At 39.8% G+C, this 23,845-nt stretch overlaps 1 protein-coding gene across 5 annotated transcripts in view; it reads left to right on the top strand.

Annotated features, from left to right (window-relative positions):
- The window catches only part of ncoa2 (nuclear receptor coactivator 2), a 69,695-nt gene that overhangs the window by 26,815 nt on the left and 19,035 nt on the right, over window positions 1-23,845 (top strand). For 4 of the 5 annotated variants that reach the window (XM_056738933.1, XM_056738936.1, XM_056738934.1 and 1 more), the window contains exons 3-11: window positions 4,244-4,348; window positions 5,254-5,426; window positions 9,562-9,665; window positions 13,589-13,766; window positions 15,201-15,383; window positions 17,573-17,674; window positions 18,309-18,449; window positions 19,561-19,708; window positions 21,194-22,454. In XM_056738933.1, coding sequence (XP_056594911.1) covers window positions 4,260-4,348; window positions 5,254-5,426; window positions 9,562-9,665; window positions 13,589-13,766; window positions 15,201-15,383; window positions 17,573-17,674; window positions 18,309-18,449; window positions 19,561-19,708; window positions 21,194-22,454 — 2,379 coding nt within the window. In that variant the 5' untranslated portion in view covers window positions 4,244-4,259. The remainder of the gene's footprint in view (window positions 1-4,243; window positions 4,349-5,253; window positions 5,427-9,561; window positions 9,666-13,588; window positions 13,767-15,200; window positions 15,384-17,572; window positions 17,675-18,308; window positions 18,450-19,560; window positions 19,709-21,193; window positions 22,455-23,845) is intronic. The other variant, XM_056738935.1, reaches the window with a different exon arrangement.

Below are 23,845 nucleotides of genomic sequence, written 5' to 3'. Positions count from 1 at the left end.
TATCCAAAGCGACTTACATTGCTTTATCCTATACATTTTACATAGGTATTTGCAATCCCCTGGGATCGAACCCACAATCTTGCGTTGTTAACGCAATGCTCTTACCACTGAGCTACAGTTTCCGTACCCTCTGCCGTCTCTGCTCACGGCGGTTGGCATCTGTCTTAAAGCTCCGGTCAGATGGCTCTTAAGCAGTATGGCAGCACCTCCTAATATAAACTCATAAGGATATCAGAAAATATGTAGAGCAACATTCATCAGCAGCAGAAAAAAAAATACTTTTGACTGTTTAGAATAAAAATATATTTATATATTTGGTTATATATTTCATAGATTTTATATATTTGGATTGGGGGTGTGATAAGGAATTGGGCCGTGGGTTTGTGTTTGTCCCAGGGATGCAAAGGGGATAAATCCAAAGAATAATTGCAAGTAAAAATCATGCATAGATAGAATAAAGACATGCAATTTAGTTGGGGATGCACTGATGACAATTTTCTTGAACGATTGTTTATTTTTATTAAAAGTGTGACCTGCCGACACAGATTTTTTGCAGATACTGATTTTCTATCCACAAACTATAATTTACACTATATATAAAGCATATATATCACTAGTTTTCTTTAATACACTTATTTTTTCGTTAGAGATTTTATGGAACATTACAATAAACTGTGACTGACAAGAGTTAAAAATAATAAATTGACCAAAACAAAATCACTCAATTGACCTTTTTTCTCACATATTCATCTCACAGAATAATATGATTTGTGTTCTGTGGCAAAAAGTCAAACCGCTTTGAAACTTGGAGGAAGTGTAAGTGATGACAGAACCTTTTTGCAGTTTTGCATATTGTTGGCCCTTTGTAGTTCATGGTAAAATGAACACATTGCGGTGTTGGACAAGACAGTTTTGTTTACATTTGTAAAATCTGGGACATTATGCAAAACTTATTTGAGAATCGCTATGTGAAGAAGTTGATTTCCTGACGTCCCCTGGTACATCTATCAGAAAGCTGCTTTATGTTCAGTCTATTGTATCATATATTTGGTATTCTTAATCTTTCGCACTTTGGTCCTGTCCATCTGTGTTAAATCCTCTCCAGCCAATCGGATTGTGTCGGCCATTGGGGAAAGCTGATAGCCGCCTGTAGCCCCTTCAGCTTCTGTAATCACAAGTCAGCATGTCTAACTGTATAACCTCTCATTGCAGCTACGCTAGTGGTTTTAAAAAGAAACATGTACCTTCCTGCACCTTTAACAATTCATTCAATTGTGACATGCAACAGAGAATGCTAGTTATACATAGCGCCTCTGTTGTCCTGGTATTGAGATGTGCGTGTAACGGCTAGATGCATATATGTGGAAAGTTTTGTGTGAACCAGATATCGCAACCATCATTCCTAATTTGCACAGTTATGCATTTTTTAAGCAACAACCTAGTAGTTATCGGATTGCTTTGAGGTAAACAGTCGGGCAAGCAATGACCTTGGCTAGTTACGTTCATGAATCCGGCCATGGCCTCTATCCAAGGGGAAACGGAAAATCATCTAGGTTGTGTCACAAGAAGCCTGTGGCCGCTAAGATGGTCAGAACGGGCCCTGTGATCACATGCTCTGTTGCATATTGTTATGATTCAGATGTCCTGCTGATCACCGTCTCTCATACTAGAACATGAACAGTTGCAAAGAAACTTTCTCGCTTTGTCCAGTTAGCTGGTGTTCAGTCAGCATCCACTGTAGAGCAGCGTTGGTCACTTCCCCCGGAGACATTGCTGTGATTGGCCTCAGCTCATTAGGTTTAAGTAGGGCACTGCAATCCAGCCGGGATTGAATAGCAATTCTCCATTCATTCCTGCTCTGACTCCCCCAGCAGGTCTGCAGCGACGTTGCAGAGCCTTACGTAATGCTGTGTGTGCGCGTCAGCCTGGCTTAAATGCGGCCCAGCGTGCTGGCCTCGTGTGCTGGCCCGGTGTCTCTCCTCCTACTCTCCAAACGCAGCGGATGGAACCCTTGTTGCTGGTTTCATTAACCTACGCTGTTTTAAATTAGCTCTGAATTTATGCTCACAACTGGTCCCATCAACACTCTTCAAAGTACAAGTGCTGTTGACATAACTTATTGGTTTGCACGTCGATTTATTTTTCCCCACTCGTGTTTGGCTTTAAAAGTGGAAATCTAGTAAATGATGCGAACATGCTTTTGAAAACGTTGAAGACCATTATGGTTATTCCAGCTTTTTAAAATAGGCCAAATTCAAATTGTAACAATTAGCCCACACGTGCTATTCGCATAATGTTTGTATTGGAACGCTTAAAGTGAAACTTAGTTTAAAGGCTGCAGACTTTGGTAAAGGTTTATTTTAAAATGTAAAGCTCTTCTACTTTTATCTTAAAAGGATAGTTCACCCAGAAATGTAAATTATGTCATTATTTACTCATCTTTAAAGTATTACAAATCTGTATGAATTTGTTCTGATGAACACAGAGAACGATATTTGGAAGGATGTTTGTAACCAAACCGTTCTGAGGCACCATTGACTAGCATAGTAGGAAATATTACATTGGTAGTTAAAAGTTTCCTTTTATACATTTTTTAAAATATATTGTTTTGTGTTCACTCGAACCAAGAAATGTATAAAGTAATTTCCCCTGCTATTGTAGTCAATGGTGGCCAAGAACTGTGTTCTGCTGAACACAAAGAAAGATGTTTGAAAGAATGCTTGTAACCAAAGAAATTGATACAGATTTGGAACAAGTAAATGATGCCAATGTTTAGTTTTGGTTTAACTGTTCCTTTAAGAATCCCAGAAGCCGAAACGGTGTGACCATTTTGCTTTGATTGTTTAAATCAACAAATAAGTCACAATGAGGAAAACCTACACTTCTTCTCAGTTTATAACAGGACTGGGGCAAACAGGAGACTGAAAGCGCACTGCTGCGCATGCAGCACATGCTGTTTTTGACTCCACTCCGATCACGTGGGCAACTTTAATGCACCGTGCTATTATGAAAAAGTCAGTTCTCTTTCAATAATTGATATTGGTTCATCTTCCCCTGGTGATGGGACACATTTCCCTCTGTCTTGCTCTCATCATATCGAGGACGTTATGAGATGATGAAATGTACTACTTTTGTCTCTCCTGGGAATTCCCAGCCTTCCAGCCAAACCAGTTTCTGTAAGGCACACAAATCTGAATCGAAAACGAGACTGCGTTTTGTACTACATGTAGGAGGGATGAACAGCTGCGCTTGTTGTGTCCACATTTGTTAGGGCTTGTTAAATAAAAACTTGCATGCTCGTCAGTTTTTTTGTGCCGTATTATGGTGGTGGTGTGAGAGGGACGTTGTGTTCCCCTTGTCTCCCTCTCTTTAGTTCTCGCTCCCTTTCTCACTTACTTTTGTATTACTTCCCTTTTTTCTTTCATTCTCGTGCCCTGTCTTATTCTCACACTCCATCTCAGGGGACCCTCATTGTCGCACAATATAATTGAATCTCTTTTCCGTTCCATTTTCTCCCATTTTCATTTTACAGACCTCCTTACGCCTCCCAGCACCAACCCACATCCTCAATGTATGACCTCAGAACGCAACCCCTAAGCCTTCTCGCTTTTAATTATCTCTAATTAGTAATTAAATATTCCAGGCAGTTGTAAAGAGCCATTTAAGATGGTATTAGTTGATAAGAAAATTTATTTTTGGGATTTTTGGAGTGTTTAGTGAGCTGCCAAAGCAAGCGTTTTCTGGCACTTAGAGCCAAACCAGTAAATAATAAAATTCTCCAAAATTTATAGTGTTTTATAGAGATTTTAACCGTAAGTACCTAAATGACTAATTGATTTTACAAGCATCTCTCCCCGAAGAGCTGTTTGGCTTGTTTGCAAATCATCAGGCACGTATCGCTTTGTTTTCTTAAATTTATATGACCTTTAGGATGCCGAGCTGCAAGCTGTTTTAACTCTTAAACGGAGCCATATCTAATAGCAGCACAATTTAAAACTAATCTTAGGAAAGTCGGAGTAATGGATCCACACTTCCAAGTGAAATTCCGCAATCATTCTCAAAACTCAAGGGAAAAGTTGGCTCCAAACGTTGTCATTTAACCTGTTCAGGAGGTAATTTAATATAATGACATTTCCGCCCTTTTAAACGTTAAGCATAAGCCTAGAATGTTCATTTATCAACTCTAACTACAGTTGATTTGTCCTTTGAGCATTTTTTAAATGTTGAATTCTGTCTCCAATAGGTGATATGTATTGAGGATGAGTGCTGTCGGGGAAAACTCGTCTGATCCTGCCAGGTCAGAGGCTCAGAAGCGCAAGGAATGCCCATCGGACCTTCTGGGCCCAAGGTAGGTCATCTAGATATGTAGTGCAAACAATCATTAAAAAAATGACCATCGAGTCCTCCAGCATATTTCAATGATTATATTATCGTTTTTATTGTTACTGTAGGTGTAATTGAGCAGACTGTCTTTAAGCTATTGCTGTTAAGTCGTTTATAGTTTAGTGATCGATTCAAGATTACTACAATTCAACAATTTCACACAGTTGACACAAAAACACTCCAGTATATACATGTTGGTGGAGCTCAGGCTGTGTGTTTCTATATAAAGCCTTGTTCCACTGAGTCAGGAAACACAGTCTATGTAATTCATTCATAGGACAGAGCAATGCATGACCTCTTTATTAATAAAACTTTCCGTGCATGCATCAGAATAAACTGCTGAGGATGCACCGCGGCAAACTGAAAATGCAACCTGCTGATGGTTCTGTAGTATAAGCTGGAAGACGTTTTCAAGGTTATACACAATGGCAAAAAATGTATCGTAATACATATATATATTTAATGTGCGTATATATAATAAAAGCACACGGTGGCTGACACAGAGCTAAGATGGAGTCACGTTTTCGCTTATTGCCGAAGGCGATAACGTTTTTATGAAACGTGCTCTGTAGAGCAGTTTGTCAGTTTGTCTGTAGAAACAACATGGTGATTTTAGGGGATCTGCGGTGTATGTAGATAGAAATAGCTCATTCTCAGGTAATGAAAACATAAAGCTTCATTATGTCAGTTCTTTATACATCTCTGAAGACATAGTAATGGATATTATATTGTATTTCTGTCAAAAGATCCTGCAAAATGTGCCGTTTTGGCCAGATCATAATCGGGATCCTTTCAAGTGCAACTTTATGGTAGATAGTTGGTTGTTTGAGGCCATACGTTGAATCTTCTCACAATGGTTTCTCTCCACAGTCCCAAACGCAGCACCGAGAAACGCAATCGAGAACATGAAAATAAATACATAGAGGAGCTGGCGGAGCTGATCTTCGCAAATTTCAATGACATTGACAACTTCAACGTCAAGCCTGACAAATGTGCAATCCTCAAGGAAACTGTGAAACAGATTCGACAAATTAAAGAGCAAGGTAAGCAAATGGAGTGAATTTTTGTATTATACTCGCATTCTATAATTATTAAGGAAAACTGGTTTATTACTCATAACTAGTAATTGTACAACCGAAACACATAGGAGACTAATTTGTAATGACCATTAAAAATATTAACAGCATTTTTCTTTTGCAATTAAATATTATACCAGAACCCTTACAATTTTTTTTTTATTTGACCACAGAAACCACATTTTACTATGGTCTCATCACACTATCCATAGTTTGGTTATACAAATGATAATCAATGTATCAAGTAATACACTTCGATAATTTCCTTTAAGCTCAAACTTTCCACCCGTAATGAGAGAAATTTCTTTGTGTACATTTTCCTATGTGAGCTAATGAAACAAAGAACCCAGTGTAGATTAATCAAATTAATTATTATGAAAGTAATTGTTTTGTTGTTTCATTAAAGTACAATTAAATAAGCTTTATATAACATAATTACTTTGTCCACTTTCATATGATCACGGTGATGCACTTTCAAGGCAGATGTAATTCAATTTAATGATAATCGTTGGTTTTCTAATTCTTTGATTTTGTAATCGGAACATAAATACATGAATACTGCGAGACTGTTTAGTGCAAATACTAGCACATTTTGTGATGTAAAATAGCTTTTCTAATAGCCATTTTTGTTATTGAAGGACTTTTTATTTTTAGGTTGGGTACAATGTGTAATTGAATGAATAAGTCTGTGTCGTTTATACAGGATGAGTGTGGGTGTTAGCTCACCACGCAGAGTCTCCATTGACTCTGACTTTCCTGTGATGGAGATTGTTTGTGATGTTCTGAGTTATGTAATGCTGAACAATGTGATGTAAACTAACAGAGCGACGGTCGCCGTCTGCCATGTCCTCCTCAACCCCTCCCTCTCCCCATTTCTGCTGCTCTCAGTTCCGCACGGCCGCAACATCGCACCCTCCTCTAACCGTGTTTGTACAGCCTCAGAAAAGGAAAGTGGGCCTGTTTTGCTTGTAAACAAGGCCTCAAGTTTCGACTAAGGCTGTCAGTTCGCCCCTTAAAAAAATACAGGCTAACAGGAAGCATTTAAGACAGAAACTCCTCTTTGCTGAAAATACCGGTTTATAATTCTGCCTTGCGTTGTATTCAGACCTGTAGCAACAAATGGCTCTTTAAAGACATTTGAGTTCCTATAATTGAGTAGGATGAATGATTTGTAAAAGACATTTATATTTAAAGGTAGATTTAGTGCGTGCAGGCTTAAAAATCCTTGATATGCTCTGGAAAGAGTTCAAGCTCCACAACCTTTACAGAAGGAATTCCTTCACTGCTTATTTAACACACAGAGTGGAAAGTGAGTATTATGCTCACACAATTTATTTTAACAGTATAATTAACCCTTGTTCGTTGCCAAGCTTCGGTAACAGCTGGCACTCCATTGAAATAACATTTTAAAATGAGATTTTTATATAACGCTAAGAAAATATGAGTGGTGCTTCTCTGTGATGCTCTGGGTGGTTGCCAATGCGTTGCTAATTGGTTGCACAAGTGGTTTTAAGTGAATTGCACTGTATTGTGTAGGGTGTTCCGGGTGGTTTCTAGAGTGTTACTATGGTGTTTAAGCCCACCCCAGGTATCTATATTGTTGTCCTAGATATTAAAGCGATGTTATTAATTGTAGCATTGGACAGTTTCCATCAAATTGGTTTTGAGTTGTAGTGAATTCAAACAATCTCTTCTGTACTTATTACACCAGATTTCTTTGCTCGGCAGTGAATGATTGGTGAACAAAGATGACATGATGCTGAATCCTTACTTGAAGAGTCATCTAGCGTCCACAGCCAGACTATGATTGGTTAAGAGTAGAGTTGTGGGTGTGGCTTTGATTTCTGACTGAAAGGGCAGATCACAAAAGATCTCAGCCGTGATTCAGCATAAGATGAAACTCGTTTGCTTTTCTCTCTCCTCTTTTTGATGGGGATAAGGAAACAATTTTGGAGCCGAGTTAGAAGTAAGAGACAGAATAAATGATCACCATTCCTTTTGTGCAGCTGTGCTGGTTTACCAGCCCCTGCTGGGTACCGCAAAGACCCGCTGACACACAATGCGCTCGCATCCACCCATCATCAGTGCACGCATGAGTATCTGTGACACACACACATACACATACACAAAAGCGTACAGGAAGAGGTCTGTTTAGAGCATCCCAGAATGGACTGAGGAGAGCCTGATGGAAGGGCTTTTCTCTTTGCCATATGGCTACTCATCGTGCTGGCTCTGTTTGCATCTCTATCATGTTCCCCATAAGCCCCAATGCTACCACAGACTGCTGCCCTAATGGATGGGTACAGACAGGAAGTTAGATTAGCCTTGGGAATTGGGGGATTAAGGATGTGCCACTGGTGGCAGGAAGCGTTTGTCTTATCTTTATCACACTGCAAAAGTAAACATTTAGAGCTTTAGACAAAAAAACATACATACAAACAAGCCATGCAGTTTATTATGGCCGCTTAAAAAGATCCTTAAAGTAAGTGATAATGTACAGGCAGCAGGTTGTTATCGCAGAAATAAGACCCGGCAGTGTTATCAATGTATCAGACGGAAGGGGCTTATTTCTGAGATAACAACTGGCTACTTGTACAATATCTTGCTTATAACACGGCTACTTGCCACATGAGGAAAAAAACGGACATGTGAATTTGAAATATTTTATTAGCTAACTTTTGCCGAATGCAGTGAGGAAAAGCCGTTTACTTTCTAAACTACATTCAAATGTCACGAACAGGTAATGTAGTTTAATCATTTATAAATATAATGTCATATATGTTATTAAAAGAGATATTTATATTTAATAAAATGTCAAAATGATTTGCATCCGTGTTACTGTGTGTTATTAAGAAAGAAAGTCACACAGGTTTGAAAGGACAAGAGGGGGGAAAATGATGACAGAATTTTTATTTTGGGGTGAACTATTCCTTTAATTCTTTATTATGTCTTTCTGTAGTTCTTTATTTGAAGTGTAAACTGTTTCACAGCATTGTTCAGTGTTTTGGTAAAGCTTACAAATCCTGTCAGGAACAGGAACATATCCATGTTAAATTTCACTCCAAAATGAAAAGAAAATAAATATGTACTCCCCCTCATGTCACTCTCACAGTTAAAAGAGACCACAGCTGTTAAGCACCAAAACACACACACAAAACAAAAAAAGCTAGATTAATGTATTGTCGGACAGATATTGAGGAAGAGTAAATGAAAAGTGGCTTTTTATTTATGGATAACAAACCGCTTTGAGTTTTTGAGTTTTAATGAGACGTTACATATTTTCCCTCAAACCATTTGTTGTTGCCAATATGCAAATTAGCAACAGTTACATGTTAAAAGTAATGTTTTATGAGTGATATATTAAATTGTTTCTACATCATGGTAATATTTGTTACTTCATTTCGAACGCGTGCTGATTAAAATGTAAAAAAAACTTCTCACAGATCTTGACTGCTTTGTTTTGCAGTCTTCGGAAGACACGTTGTTTACAGATCATGTCACTTTGTTGAGCAGAATGATGTTCTCCATCCTTTATATAATGGTTTGTTTAGTGAGTGAGTGAATTTGTAGAGACTGTTCCATTCATGTCCGGGCCGCTGGCTGCACGGCTGCTGTGTGAAGCGTCACATGCACCCGTTTAGCCTGATAGCTTCTGCCTCACCCGTTGCTAAGGTCTCTGCACGCACCACAACAACACATCTCAAGCGTGCCGCAGTCTGAAATAGTGAGAAATCGGTTAAAAAGGTGTGTTTATTATTAAATTAAGTGCCTTATTAAGCAGAGAATCAAGTTTAGCCGTTCAAAAAAAAACATTGTGTTCGTACTGCTACACTGGACTACTCGTGAAAATGTGATTTGAAAAGAAACACTTTGGCTCTGTTGGATCTAATGGGGGTTTCTAGGTTCCTGTCATTGAAATGTTAATTATTTTAGCCCGAAATTAAATGGCCCACATTTTAGCCAATATTAAATGGACCACCTTAGTCACTCACACACTTGGTTTATGTTAATGTTAGCATAATTGTTCTGGATGGTTTAAGTTCTCAAATGGACTGCCTCTCTCTCGTTTAACCTCACTGTTTTTCTGTGTGTCTCTCTGCAGAAAAAGCTGCTGCAGCCAATGAGGATGAAGTGCAGAAGGCTGATGTGTCATCGACAGGCCAAAGTGTTATTGACAAAGATGCCCTTGGACCAATGATGCTGGAGGTGGGTCTGTCAGGCTGTGTGTTTACTGAGTTACACCGACTCTACAGAACATGCAGACAGACACTCTTTGGGAAGAAGCATGTATGAGGAATATCATTAAGCACCCAAGAGTTGACCAATTTGAATGAAAGATTAAAACATTGTGCAAGCTAAAATTTCTTCATAATTTGGGGAAGAGTCTTTGGTCACTTTCACTTTGAAGTTTCCTTCCCTAAATTCCTCTAACCTGAGATAGCATGTAAGACTTGAGAAAATCTGAATTCTTGAACGACCACTAGATGATTTGGAATTTAATTTACTAAAATTTGTTTGATGCTTACAAACTTGAAAATTTTAAAATCCAAGAACATATCGATTGAAGAAGTCCAGTATAATATTCAAAATAGTGGTCGCTTGAGATTTTCAATTACTACTACTTTCACTTTTACATTCAGCTCCCCACAGTCTTATGTTGTCAAAAAAATTTTCAATGGTGAAATTCCATGGTCTATATAAATATAAACAATTATAACAATGCATGTGGCATTAAAGTATCTCTCAACTAATTAATAACAAAGTTATTGTCACTGATAAAGAATAAATTAAGATCCCTAAGTGGTTTTCTTTTTCTGCCCATGTTGCTTCTGGATTTATATTAGTGAATAATAGATAGCAGCAGGTGTATTGGCTAAATTTACACTTCATTTGCGAGGCCTAATGTTCGAATTTGACGTTTTGACAAATCCTTTTATTCCTGTCTGTGTTCACATGACATGAGAAATAACCAATTGCTGTTTCAATGCAACTGCCTGTCAAACACCACACAAATATTAAAAAACTTGCAGTGTAAGTCGCATTGGATAAAAGAGTCTGTCAAATGCATAAATGCAAATATAAAATGAGTCTTTAGTCAGTTGTACCGTAAATCTTAAAAAAGGCAGGCATTATTGCATTTTTTCTATATTACTTTTTTGGGCTTCTCTAACTATTGACTTGGTACTGAAGTATTGGTACTTTTAAAGTCTTTAATATTAACCATTCCCTTCCATCTTTGTGACAGTTTGCCATCTAACTTGCTTTGAATAGTTTTCATTGCAAAAAGACTAGTTTCTGTAAACAGGGTTGACTATTTAATAGGACTCTCCAGTGCGAACGCAGAGTCTGCTGTTGCCCGAGCAGGCAAGACGCCCAGATTTGAAAGAGTCCGCCCATCCAGTCCCCTAGTCTTCCTCACACCCACTTCTCTCTCCTCTTTGGGGTATTTATAGCTTCTGTGGTCGGCCGTCACTGAATCAACACAAAGCGGAGGCCAAATATAGCTGCTTTGCTTGCGCGCTTGATCTCCCATCTGTTTGAAACGGCCGAAGGAGTGAACAGTTCGCACCCACACGCTATAATGCACCTAATTAAAAACCAGTTGTGACAAAGGACCAGGCAAGGGAACTCACCCGACTGCCCTTTTCCACCCGACGCCCATAAAAGCTCTCACAGTGTCGCCCGGGCGCACATGCTCACAAACAATCAAGTGCACAGACAGACCGAATGGAAAGCTTTTTGCAGTCCTGTACGTCCCTCCTGCCCCGTGAAAAACTTCATTGTTTCGTAGTGCAAGCTAAAGTGTGAGCGGCATATAGGATCTGCTAAAGCAGCTTTGTCATTTCCGAAGCATTATGTGGCAACTTTGTGAGTCTGCCTTTATCGACCCGGCCATTTTCAGTTTCTGCACCTTGGTCCGTGACTCTGAGTTTGCAGACCAACCCAGCCTTCCCTTTGTATAGGAAGTTACGCAACCTTCCAAGCAGGGACAGTCGCAGCAGAGCGCTGTAAAGCCAGGGCCACCCAACCCCATTCTTGTCGGAATACACATACATCAGCACATTTACAGAGTTGCATAAGTTTGGCTAAATAAAGGTGGATTTGGCATTCCCGCATGTTTACTTTGCGATGTTTGCTGAATGTGCCCACCAGATGGCCACATCTAGAGCAATGCACAAACAGGGTCTCTCTCTCTCGCTCACTCATTAATTTCCAGCAACTTTCTAGAGCATGTGCGTTTGTGCCATGCTGTTTTTGTGACTGAGCGTTTGTGAGATAATCCTCTCGGTTAGGAAGAGGCACCGTGTTTGTTTTGCTGATAAAACGATTTAAAGCTTATTACACTTCGCCACAGATTAAAGAATGATTTCAGAGCTGCTGCTTCACATTCTAAAACAAACGGCAGCTTTTATAGAGATCGCTGGAGGCCCTCAGGGGCCCAACTGCATTCAGACCTTATTGACACCATCTTGATAGGTAATGCTTGACTCAAGGCTGTGTTCTTTCAATTAGGACTCGTCAATATCGTTCCTGTCAAGCTATCAAGGGCTGAGATTATTCCTCAAGAGCTCTTTTTTAAGCAACAAGAATATTCCACTCGTCGAGTCCAGAATTAGCATCGAATGGGAGTAAAAACTGGCTTTGAGAAAATGAAATGGACATAATGACTTTTTTGCTTTTGTAAGAAACTACAGCACAGTCTGAGTCAAAGTCTAGGAATGAGCTGTGTGATCCTTGTGATTTAATTAACATGCACAATTTAATTTCAACCGGCTTGTGTATTAATTGTTTATGACTTGCACGCCTGTTACAGCAACACATATTTGGAAAATTCCTAAAGGGATAAATCACCCAAAAATGAAAATTCTGTCATCGTTTACCTAAGTTGTTCCAAACCTTCATACATTTTTTTTTTGTTATGTATAACACAAAAAAGATGTTTGAAAGAATGTTAGAAACGAAACCATTGATTATCATAGTATATTTTTTTCCTACTGTAGTTCTCAACAGTGCCCCAGAACAGTTTGGTTACAGACATTCCTCCAAACTCCTTCCAAAATGTATACATGTTTGAAACAACTTAAGGGCGAGTATGTGATGACAGAATTTTCATCTTTTGGGTGTACTATGCCTTTAAGATACCAATAAAAGACACAATAGTGTCTGGTGCTGTTTCATAGTGACTTTGCTTCTGACTACTCTACTCTACTTCTCCGATAAATAAATCCATTGGCATAAGGATGACATATTTGTAATATTATATATTAATAATAATAAATAATGCTTTTTTTAAAGATTAAAAGACTCTCACCCTACTTCTTGTAACATATTACAACAGATCAACAAGTGCATTCTTCTTTCGTGTTCTCTTGAAAAGAAAAGTAGGTTTGAAACAACGTTGAGATTTAGTAAATGAAGACATTAATGCACAACACATTTATTCATTTTGAATTCTATGTATCTGGATGTGATGTGTTCCTGTTTCTTTAAACAACTCAAGATCTCGCTGCAATTAAACAATCACGCGTCGTGAACTACGTGTAATTAAACATATGAAACTTAAGATGCTCCCTTTACGCCTCAGCGCATCAAATGCTCAACATATACGACGTGAGGATGCACTCGCACTCTGATAGAGCCGTAGCCTGTAATCTGCATCTAAAATGAGAAAAACCAACTGCTGTTATAACCCGCCTGTTTACTTACTAGTATTGTTCAGGCTTTGTAACCAAGCCTGTTAAAATAACCTACTGTCTGTCACTTGTATGATTTTCATTCAGTTAATTACATCATTTTGGTTAACCTGAATTGAGAAGCACACACTTTTTTGCTGATCGAACCTCTCGATTAATCATAAAGCCACCGTTTTAGACGCTCACTCATGTCATAATCCCTTTGACTTCACTCGATCTCTTGTTTAGAGTTTACAAGGTCTCCTGTCTTCTGGCCATCCTTGTTATCGCATCTTCCCAGCCGAACGGTTAAGCTTTTAGATGGAGCGCTCTGTGCCAGGATGTGTACACTGGCTCTTATGTCCGCATGTCCTCTTCATTTAATATTATTTGCTGAGCGTCTGTGCTGGCAGTGCTAATGTTTGGTTGTGTTTTTCTCCCTTGACTCTCCTCTAGGCCTTAGACGGGTTTTTCTTTGTTGTGAACATGGAGGGGAACATCGTGTTTGTGTCAGAGAATGTGACGCAGTACCTGAGGTATAATCAGGAGGAGCTGATGAACACCAGTGTGTACAGTATCCTGCATGTGGGAGACCACAACGAATTCATCAAAAACCTCCTGCCCAAGTCACATGGTGAGATGAGCTTTCGCTTTCTTTCTACTTCCTTCTTTACGCTCCTTTTACTTTCACTCTTTCTTACTTTCAAGATTGAGTTAAATACGTTGTTCCTGCCAATCTCATATTAATCTTGAGTACCTGTACAGTAGTATCGCATATGTCGTACCTTCAAAGAATTTAGTTTGATCATATTTATAAAAGAGAGATCCAGCTGTACCATTATTTCTAGAAAAACACGAGCAGCTGGAGGCAGGGCAAGAGGGATGGAACTATAGCACGAGCACACAAGAACATTACATCATCGCATTAACCCCTTTGTGTTTTTTTACATGATACACATAACGTTACGGGCCGATTACCAACAAAACACAGACAAATGACTTGGTTTCGCTTTTAACACTGGGACCACGCCATCTATCTGTTTCAACCGATCTCTAAATCCATCGTTATATCCACCGTTTATATATCATCCATCACTGAAATGCCGTGAAAAAAAAATGACTTGCTTCTCTCACAATCGCAAGAGTAAGGTGCTGCAGCTGCAGGCCCACAGCACAGACAATCTTGATTGTAGGCGGGTCTTATTATCACTTGTGATGTCTTTCGCCATGCCGAGCTGTTCCTGGAGAATTACCCCAAAAATAGGAATAAGATCACTGTTACGATACAGGGATCCAGACTTATTAAAGACTTTCCGAAACAAGTTGGAGTGCTGTGGGAGTGTGTCAAGCACAGAAATAATACGTCATGCGTCTATCTAATTTTTCTTTCTTTTGCTCTTTCTTTCTTTCACTCTTTCTTTCGCTCTTTCTTTCACTCTTTCTTTTGTTATTATTTTGTTTATTCTTCCTTTTTCAAACTTTCTTTCTTTCTTTTGCTCTTTCTTTCTTTTGCTCTTTCTTTCTTTTGCTCTTTCTTTCTTTCGTTCACTCTTTCTTTATTTTTTTCGCTCTTTATTACTTTCACTCTTTTTTCGTTTATTATTTTGTTCTATCTTTTTCAATCTTTCTTTCTTTACTCTTTCTTTATTTTGCTCTTTCTTTCTTTCACTCTATCTTTCTTTCGCGCTTTCTTTCATTTGCTCTTAACTTTTGTTTTTTTTATTTTGTTTGTTCTATCTTTTTCAATCTTTCTTTCTTTACTCTTTCTTTCTTTCACTCTTTCTTTCTTTTGCTCTTTCTTTCATTTGCTCTTAACTTTCTTTCATTATTGAGTTTGTTCTTTCCTTTCTTTTCTTCCGTTCCTTGTTTAATGAGAGCTGTGATGCAGCGACACTTCACCTGTAAATGTCAATTCTCCTTTCCAATTTTCATTTTTCCTTGAAAATCAATGACTTCCTCTCCCTTTGCTGATACGATGTGGAAATCCCTTCTTTCAGTAAGGAAATACTGTGGGATACTGATTAAAATGAATGACAGCTATTTATGTGTTTTCACCTCCCTCCAACAGTAAACGGGGGTCAGTGGTCCAACGAGAATCCCAGGCGTAACAGCCACACCTTTAACTGCCGCATGCTGGTGAACCCTCACAGTGAGGCTGAGGAGACGCAGGATCACGAGGTGCAGCAGAAATATGAGACCATGCAGTGTTTCGCTGTGTCTGAACCAAAGTCCATCAAAGAGGAGGGAGAGGGTGAGCCACGCTTCCTTAAAACACATTTAAGTCACATGAACTTTACATTTACACTTTTATCCACACCCTTTTATTTAAAGTGACTCACAGTCCATTGAAGGTATTATTGATTTTTTTTTATTTTAAATCGAACCCATGACCTTTTTGTTTGCAGCGCAATGCTGTTGTCTCAATGTCGCATCGCATGACATTGAAGTTTATTTAAGAAATTAACCATTTATCCCATGCATCAATATTTACTGAGAAGTAGCTGTGCATCCATACAAGTGAAACAAGTTGAAGCAACACTAAGCATTGACAGTTGTTCCTGACATAAGTGAGAGAATTGAGTGTTCCAGTTGCTAAAATTTAGTCTGGGATGCATTCGCTCTTTCTGCTTCTACTCTTCCACCTAACGGAGTCACTCAGAGTTCAGGGTGCATTTGAGACCCACTTCTCCACTGGATCCATTGGCTTTGGTTTCGGCCCTGGCTTGGGTTTGGGTGTGTGTGTATCAGTAAGCATGAGGGAAGGAGAGATGTTTATGTGTTTAATGTTGTTCCTCCTCACTTTTCTCACACTTACGCTCTCTCCCTCTTTCTTTCTCTCTCTCTCTTTCTCTCACACACACACACAATGTTTAATTCTGGGTACTGTTGGTGTGTTGAGTGATAGAGTCTCTTTTTATGGCCTGTTTGTTGTGTGCCAGCTGCTTTTCAGCCAGACAGTTCAGACTGGCACAGAGGAGCGAAAGAGAGGACAGGAGCAGGAATGTGTATGAGGAGAAGAGTATCGTCGACTGTGTGTCTGTGTGTGTGAGCGAGCGAGCGAGAGAGAGAAAGACAGAGTTTGTTACAGCGTAAAGCTTCATACAGTTCCAACTTGAGACCACCCAAGGGACTCTTCAAAAGCTGCGTTTGTACATTCAAACCCGTTAAACATAGTTTTATTATAGTAAAAGTGGAGTAACCATTTTTTAGTGGTACCTTTACATTTGCATTTATGCATTTGGCCTACACTTTTATCCAAACCCATTAATGTTACTGTTAGTTTTACTGCAGATTTCAGATAGACGGTGGTTAGTTTTGCAAACCAAATTTGTGGTGACTACGCTTTTATAACAGATAAAGCAAAACATAGAGTTGCTATATTTAAACCACTGTTCATTTTGTAAGAGAAGGCTCCTTCTCACCAGCTGATGCAAACTTGAATATTCAAAGATTTTCCCCACAGAGAACCATTTCTAAATGTGTCTTTCTCTGAAACCAAACGTTTTGTAATATATCCTAAATTGTGCAGTTGGCGAAGAGAATCTAAGCAATCGGACTTATTCTATTCACAGCATATAAAACTGGAAAGAGATTTGACTTGCATTTGTAAACAACCACTCGAAACACCTTAGCAACTACATGGCAAGCGCCACCCACATTTCTAAATCTTCAAAGACTTGAACTGTTGATTTGGACTACACACAGGTCTCGACTACACTATAATATCAAGTGTTACTCCGTCAATTTGATCTGGTGTCTGTCTGCTCCTTTGTTTTATTATATCTGATTATCTATGTGTCAGATATGATGTGTCATATTTGAGGAGGTTGTAGTGCTCATGTATGATCTTTTGGTGGGTGGAGGAGGGATGACTTCTCTAACTCGGTCTCCATGGGAGCAGCACAGCAGGGTCAGCCTCCACAATGACATACAACCAAAAGGTCACATTCCATCATATCACCCCACGCATCCTCTCTGCTCCGCCCCCTCAACACACACACACAGAACAAATGCCTCATCATTCATACGTCTACCTAATAATCTGTCTCCATCCGATTACGTTAAGGGCTGGGCGATACATCATGCATTCACAATGCATTTGCAATTTGCTGGTCTCCCATTAAGGTTTATAAAGAGTGTATCATCATGCATTGTATCTCAATTTTTAGGAAATAGGATTAGAGGTAGTACATATCATTTTTGTAAAATGATTCGAAATTCTGATTCATAAACTTGGTTGCGTCATTGCTTAAACTGTTCACGTGCATTTTCATGTGACATTTGTAGTGTATTTGAATGTTTCCTTTGGTTAATATTGCTGTTCATTATTATGTATTGTTAATGTTATAGTAACTAATGTTATTCATTAGTTCAGTATGAATATTAATCAATTTCAATAAAAAAAACTTAACTGTGTGTTCTTATTCTCTCTGACTGTAGATTTCCAGTCGTGTCTGATCTGTGTCGCACGGAGAGTACCCATGAAAGAGAGACCCATGCTCCCTACGCAAGAGAGCTTCACCACCCGCCAAGACCTCCAAGGTAACCATGCCAACGCCGCCCCTCTCCGCATACTCTTCAAAGAGCGTTTACATCACAGTTAGTGTTATCTGAATGCTCAGCCCCTCATTTAAAATAACAGAGACTTAAAGCCCAAAGGACTGCTTTAGATGACATGTACTGGCTTTTACAGTTTAACCTTTTAATAGGTTTGTCACACTTTTATTCAATGAGGGGGTTGAAGCACGAGTCATTACGCAGTAAGATTTCGCAACTGGGATATTTATAGCGCCATCATGAAAACCAGGAAGAAATAAAAAAATTCAATTTCTTGCAATTGTATCCTCCGCACAAATGTGATGTTTTAAGCTGCGTTGTGTTATTGTAATGGAGGTTCTTCAGGTGATGTGTTTCACATGATCACATATTAATATCAAGCAGTTTTTTGTCCTACCAGCCACACCTGTTTTCACGTTCTTATGTGGCCAGTTAATGGAAACCCCCCAGTTTTCTCTTTATTGTTATTCAGGTTCTTTGAAACAGAGATTGGTCAGACATGGTTTAAGCTGTTTTTGTTACAGTTCTTGCAAGGCTGTATTGATATTCCTCAAACTTCTGCATGTAACATGTATTGTGACAGAAACACCAAGGTACATTTCTTTTGGTGTGTTTGTAGGTAAGATCACCTCACTGGACACCAGCCTGTTACGAGCGTCTATGAAACCAGGCTGGGAAGATTTGGTGAGAAGATGCATTCAGCGCTTTCACCTCCAGAATGATGGAGACATGTCTTTCGCCAAACGCCATCAGCAAGAAGGTACAGTTAATCTGTCCGGTTAATCTATTTATGAGACACTTCATTAACTTCTTTCACATATAGATCCTTGTTGTTGAAAAGCTTGGAAATCATTTCTGTTGGTTTAGGCAGTTATATAGTGGTCCCATGGGCTGTCAAATGAAATGATTAATCGCATACAGAATAAAAGTTTGTGTTTACATAATATTTGTCTGTGTATATTACATTTGTATTTATAAACACACATACACCTATATATATTTAGGAAATATTAAGATGTATTTATTGCTTTTTTACCAATAATTGAAATTATATATCAAAATTTACTCATTTTTAAAGGTTTTCTTAAATATATGCATTTACGGAATGTGTATGTGTTTATAAATACACAGACATATATCATATAGTCACAAACTTTTATTTTGAATTAATCCCGATTCTGTGTCAAAGTGTGTCATATTTTTTGAATAGGCTGACAATATTCCTGTTTATTATGTCATGAATATTAATCAAACTATTTTAACAAGAAAAAGAAAAAACTTTGTAATTCTTCTTGTTGTATTCTTGTTGATTTATTGACTCTTTACTTGATAATTATGTAATCTTTAAGCAATGTGTACTTGAGAATTGAGAAATGTTTGAAAGTTGCATGCCTCTGTTTGAATTAATATTTAACCCAATAAAAGCTGCATTTTTGTGTTTGATAGCATATTAGTTACTTTGTAATCTAAATTTGCATTCAGTGTATAAAAATTATGTTTATATAACTGAAATTAGTGTATGGTGTATATGTGTGAAATTTGTCATTGCCTTTAAGGGATAGTTCACTCAAAAAAGAGGACTGACTTTCCTTCTTAAGCGGAACACAAAATAACATATTTTGAAGAATGTTGGTAACCAAACCACGGCAGTACCCATTGACTGTCTCTATAACAGAAGTGAAAGGGTACCGCCGTTGTTCGGTAACATTTTTCAAAATATATTCTGAAATGTTCTGCAGAAGAAAGAAAGTCGTACATGTTTGAAAGGACAAAAGGCGATGACGGAAGTTTCATTTCTGGGAAAACTATCTTTTTAAACATGGCAAAGAATGGTCAAATGCAAAACTTGTGGATTTGTGTGTGTTTTGTAGTGCTAAGGCACGGGCAGGCATTCAGTCCCATCTACCGGTTTTCCCTGTCTGACGGGACCATCGTCTCGGCTCACACCAAGAGCAAACTGGTTCGCTCATCTGGCACCAACGAGCCGCAGTTCTACATGTCCCTGCACATCTTACAGAGGTACCCGCTTCCCCACTGCACAACCTACTCACGTCTGCTGTATCTTATTCTGGTTTTAACACAAATGTTTATTTCCGTGGGTGTGTGTGAACTACCTGGTTAAGTGTCGTAATTTCTAACCCTCTCACTTCTTCCTGTGCGATTCGCCTCCGTGTGTGTGAGCAGTACGTACGTGTTCTAGTTCTGACAAGCCCAGATAATGACCGCACGCTGAAGTCTCACCGTCATGTGAGAACATTCTAGCGTGTTTTCCCAGAGGCCGACGCTAGTCTCCAAACATTCCAGCACAACCAAGAATAACACAACTCCCTCAAGTCACAGCTACACATTGGCAAATTTCACTTCGCCCCTGATAGTCTTGTTTTTATCACTGATTAAATGAAGAACGATTTGTTTTGAGGAAACCTTTCCTAAAATAAAAGTCCCGACATTATAAGCGATATTCTGCACTATCTGTTCACAAATTGAATTATAAGTGGGAAGCAACTTCTATTGCAAACCATTTCTTGCTCAAAGCTATCTTATGTCAGACTGCTTGTATAATGCTTTTATGTTCTTTTTGAAAAATGCCAGTTCCCGTGCGTTGCAATGGATGCACGCAACCACATCAAGTCGACCCTATTGAAGTAAAGCCTATATCCGAGGCGGGCAGTTGTGAACAGTTTCGCATGTTGGTTTCTAAAAGTATCCATCTCTCGAAGCATGCGAGGGAGGAACGCAGCCTTGGTTTCTTAGACAATAGCAGCAGTGTTAGGCCGGGGTGTCGAGCACAGATAAACATTAAACTCGGTGTGAGCTCACATCATGGGGGCGGTTGTCTTAAAGCACAGCATCTCTCGCACAATAACACGCAGTATAGCCTGGTCATTGATTCATCCTGCACACTGAACAAAAGCATCACTATGCATTTATCAGCGAAAGCCCCTCCAAGACCGTTTTGGAACATAGTTTGTTGATAGCTTTACACCCCAAGTTTTTTTTTACGTTAGAGAGCCATAAAACAGCACAACGGCACACTTTCTCTTTCACGTGGCTTGTTTTCAAGGATGAGCGATACGGTTCGTCTTTGATAACAATTCCTTCCTCTGTTTTAACTCTCTTTGTCGAAACATACTTCAGTTTATAAAGCCATTCTTGAAATTCCTCTTAAGCTTATTTGTTCTCATTCCTTGTTCGGTGCTCTGGAAGAGCCGTTTGCTGTGTTTGAGATTAATTTAACAAATGACTGTGCTGGATTAATGTAATGAAGTATTTTCAATGGAATTTACTCCGCGTCATGTGGAAATCAATTTGAATAGCTTGAATCGCAATTAAACGCCTTTGTCGACAACAGAGTGTCCTAACCTAGCGGGGCCTGACTAATAATTGTTGTTTTTATGCTTATTTTTGTCACTTTATTTTATCCACCAATTGTTATATTGTGTTATTTATTTTATGTTAACATGCTGACTGTATTACTAATGTGTATTGTATATTTATTTGCAGGGAGCAGCCCGTATGTGGTATGACTCCAGACCATGGAGCTAATCAGGCAATGGGCAAATCTATGAACCCCATGAGCTCTCCCAACACAGCTGGTTCCTCTGGCGCCCCCCAGGGGCAGGATTCCACCATCAGCAGTAACACATCCGCTTTCCCCTCCCCCGGTGGTCAGAAAGAGCCCGGTGCCATCGGCCCTTTGCAGGGTCACCGGTTTGGCTGCCCGGGCACCATGACCCATTCGGCGACCATGCAGGCTGCTACACCGCAAGGCAGTGGGTATCCAATGAAGTTGAGCAGCCCATCTCAGGGCAGTCCAGGCATGCTTTCTCCACGCCACCGAGCCAGTCCTGGAGTGGCGGGTTCTCCGCGATTGCCTCCTCTTCAGTTTTCCCCAGCGGGCAGCCTCCATTCGCCTGCAGGAATGTGCACTAGCAGTACAGGTGGGAACGGTGGGGCAGGTGGTAACCATGGTTACACAAGCAGTTCCCTTAACGCACTTCAGGCACTTAGCGAGTGCCACGGCGTGAGCCTCGGCCCATCACTGGGCTCGCCAGACAGGAAGTTAGGGTCTCCAGCCACGGTGGGCGTCAATCCTCACTTGATGAACAAAATGGGCGCCTCCGATTCGTACGGAGAGCAGAACCAAACGGAACATGGCGGTACAGGTCAGGACGACGGCATCGAACAGCCAAGAGACGAAAAAGGAAACATCAGTCAATTTAACCCAGACGGTGACCCACAAAACCGGCTACGCGACAACAAAGGCCACACTAAACTCCTACAGCTTCTCACTACTAAAACTGAGCCTATTGAGTCAACCTCACCGCCTCCGATGCCCGGCGGAGATCCAGGCTGTAAGGACCCCACCGGTGGTCTAGGGAACGGTGGCATGGGGCCTCAGAACGCGTCACACGCTACCACCCTCAAGGAGAAGCACAAGATACTACACAGGCTTCTCCAGAACAGTTCATCACCCGTCGATCTGGCCAAGCTCACGGCCGAGGCCACAGGAAAGGAGATGTGTCAGGATTCTGCCAGTGGGGCGGCAAACGTGGCAGAATTGCCTATTAAACAAGAACCTGTTAGTCCGAAAAAGAAAGACAATGCTCTGCTGCGCTACCTACTGGATAAAGACGACAACGGACTCAAGGAAAAAGCCATCAAGATGGAGCCGAACGAGATAAAGGTGGAGGGCAGTAAGATGCCCGTAATTAAAATTGAGAAGAATGACGGAGGGTACGAGCGGGGGGAGCAGGTGAGTGATGTAATTAACTTTTTTTTATATACGGGCTTAGAAGTTTAACTCAAGAGACAGCATCTGTTTGATACTAAATTTGTTGAAGATTTAACAACATTCATAAAGCAAGATCAGTTTACTTAAAACATTTGTTAAGACATAATAGTACATAAAACATATTATGGAGTATAGATTTTTTAAATGAGGTTGGTCTTTAATAATTGTTTGGGTCAGATAGGCACTTAGGCAGATAGTAAAAACAGAACCTAGTAGTTAAAGGGATACTTCACCCAAAATGAAATTCTGTCATAATTTACTCACCCACACCAAATCTGTATACATCTCTTCCTCCACCTTTGTTCTGAAGAACACAGAGAAGATATTTGGAAGAATGCTTATAACCAAACAGATCTTGTCCCCCCCATTGACTCCCATAGTAGGAAAAATTACTTATCATTTTTTTTCTTATGTTGATCACAAAAGAAGACATTTTGATGAATGTAGGACAGCAAACTGTTCTGGGGCACTTTTGATTATCATTGTATTTTTTTTTACGATGGTAGTCAATGGAGGGCAAAACCTGTCTGGTTATAAGCATTCTTCCAAATATCTTTCCCTGTGTTCATCAGAACAATTAAATTTATACAGATTTGGAACTCGAAGGTGAGTGAATGATGACCGAATTTTCATTTTTGGGTGAAGTATCCTTTTAAGAGAGTCACAAGATTTGAGCTTTGAGAAATCGCAGAAATCGATACCTTCATGGTATTCGCACAATGATGTAACCAATAAGAGTACAGACACATTCAAGCACACGCATCTCCTGCTTGTGTTTGTTTCTGTACCCCGTGCGCCCCTCGCGCTCTGTTCTTTTCATTCTGTTTTATTTCTCCCCATTTGGGTGTGAAACTGGAGCAAACAACAGATTTATAAACCGGCCAATGAAGCCCCAGATCGAGGCAGTATGGTAACAGCGGGGATATAAATGACTCAACCAGCTGGAGAGAGAGAGAGAGAGTGCGCAACTTCTGCTCTCCCCCTCTCTCTTAGCTCTTCTGACACAGGAAGTCGATTCTGTGGGAAACTGGCAGGACTTTCTCAGAAGCGCCTCTGACATTTGCAAAACAACGTCTTGGTTGCACTCGTCGCATCTCATCTGGCACAGCGGTTGGCACATGCCCTGCAGAGCTGGCAACGGGCACCAATCAGACCTGGCACAGAGGCGGTAAAATGAGAGAAATGTCTGGGCCCCGGCAAAAGAATAGAGAGATTATCCTGTATATGTGCGTGCTTGTATTCACTGGGTCTCCCGGGTCTCTTTTAAAATCTGTTGATTGAGCCACAAATTGAGTCATAGTTGTCTAATCAAAGCAGCGGTCTATGGTAGCTGTTGCAGTTAGCATAATGATCACGCCGCC

The sequence above is a fragment of the Triplophysa dalaica genome, chromosome 23 (genome assembly GCF_015846415.1).
Source record: "Triplophysa dalaica isolate WHDGS20190420 chromosome 23, ASM1584641v1, whole genome shotgun sequence".
Lineage (NCBI taxonomy): Eukaryota > Metazoa > Chordata > Actinopteri > Cypriniformes > Nemacheilidae > Triplophysa > Triplophysa dalaica.
Note: the sequence above shows the minus strand (reverse complement) of the source record. Positions and strands in the feature narration are given on the sequence as shown.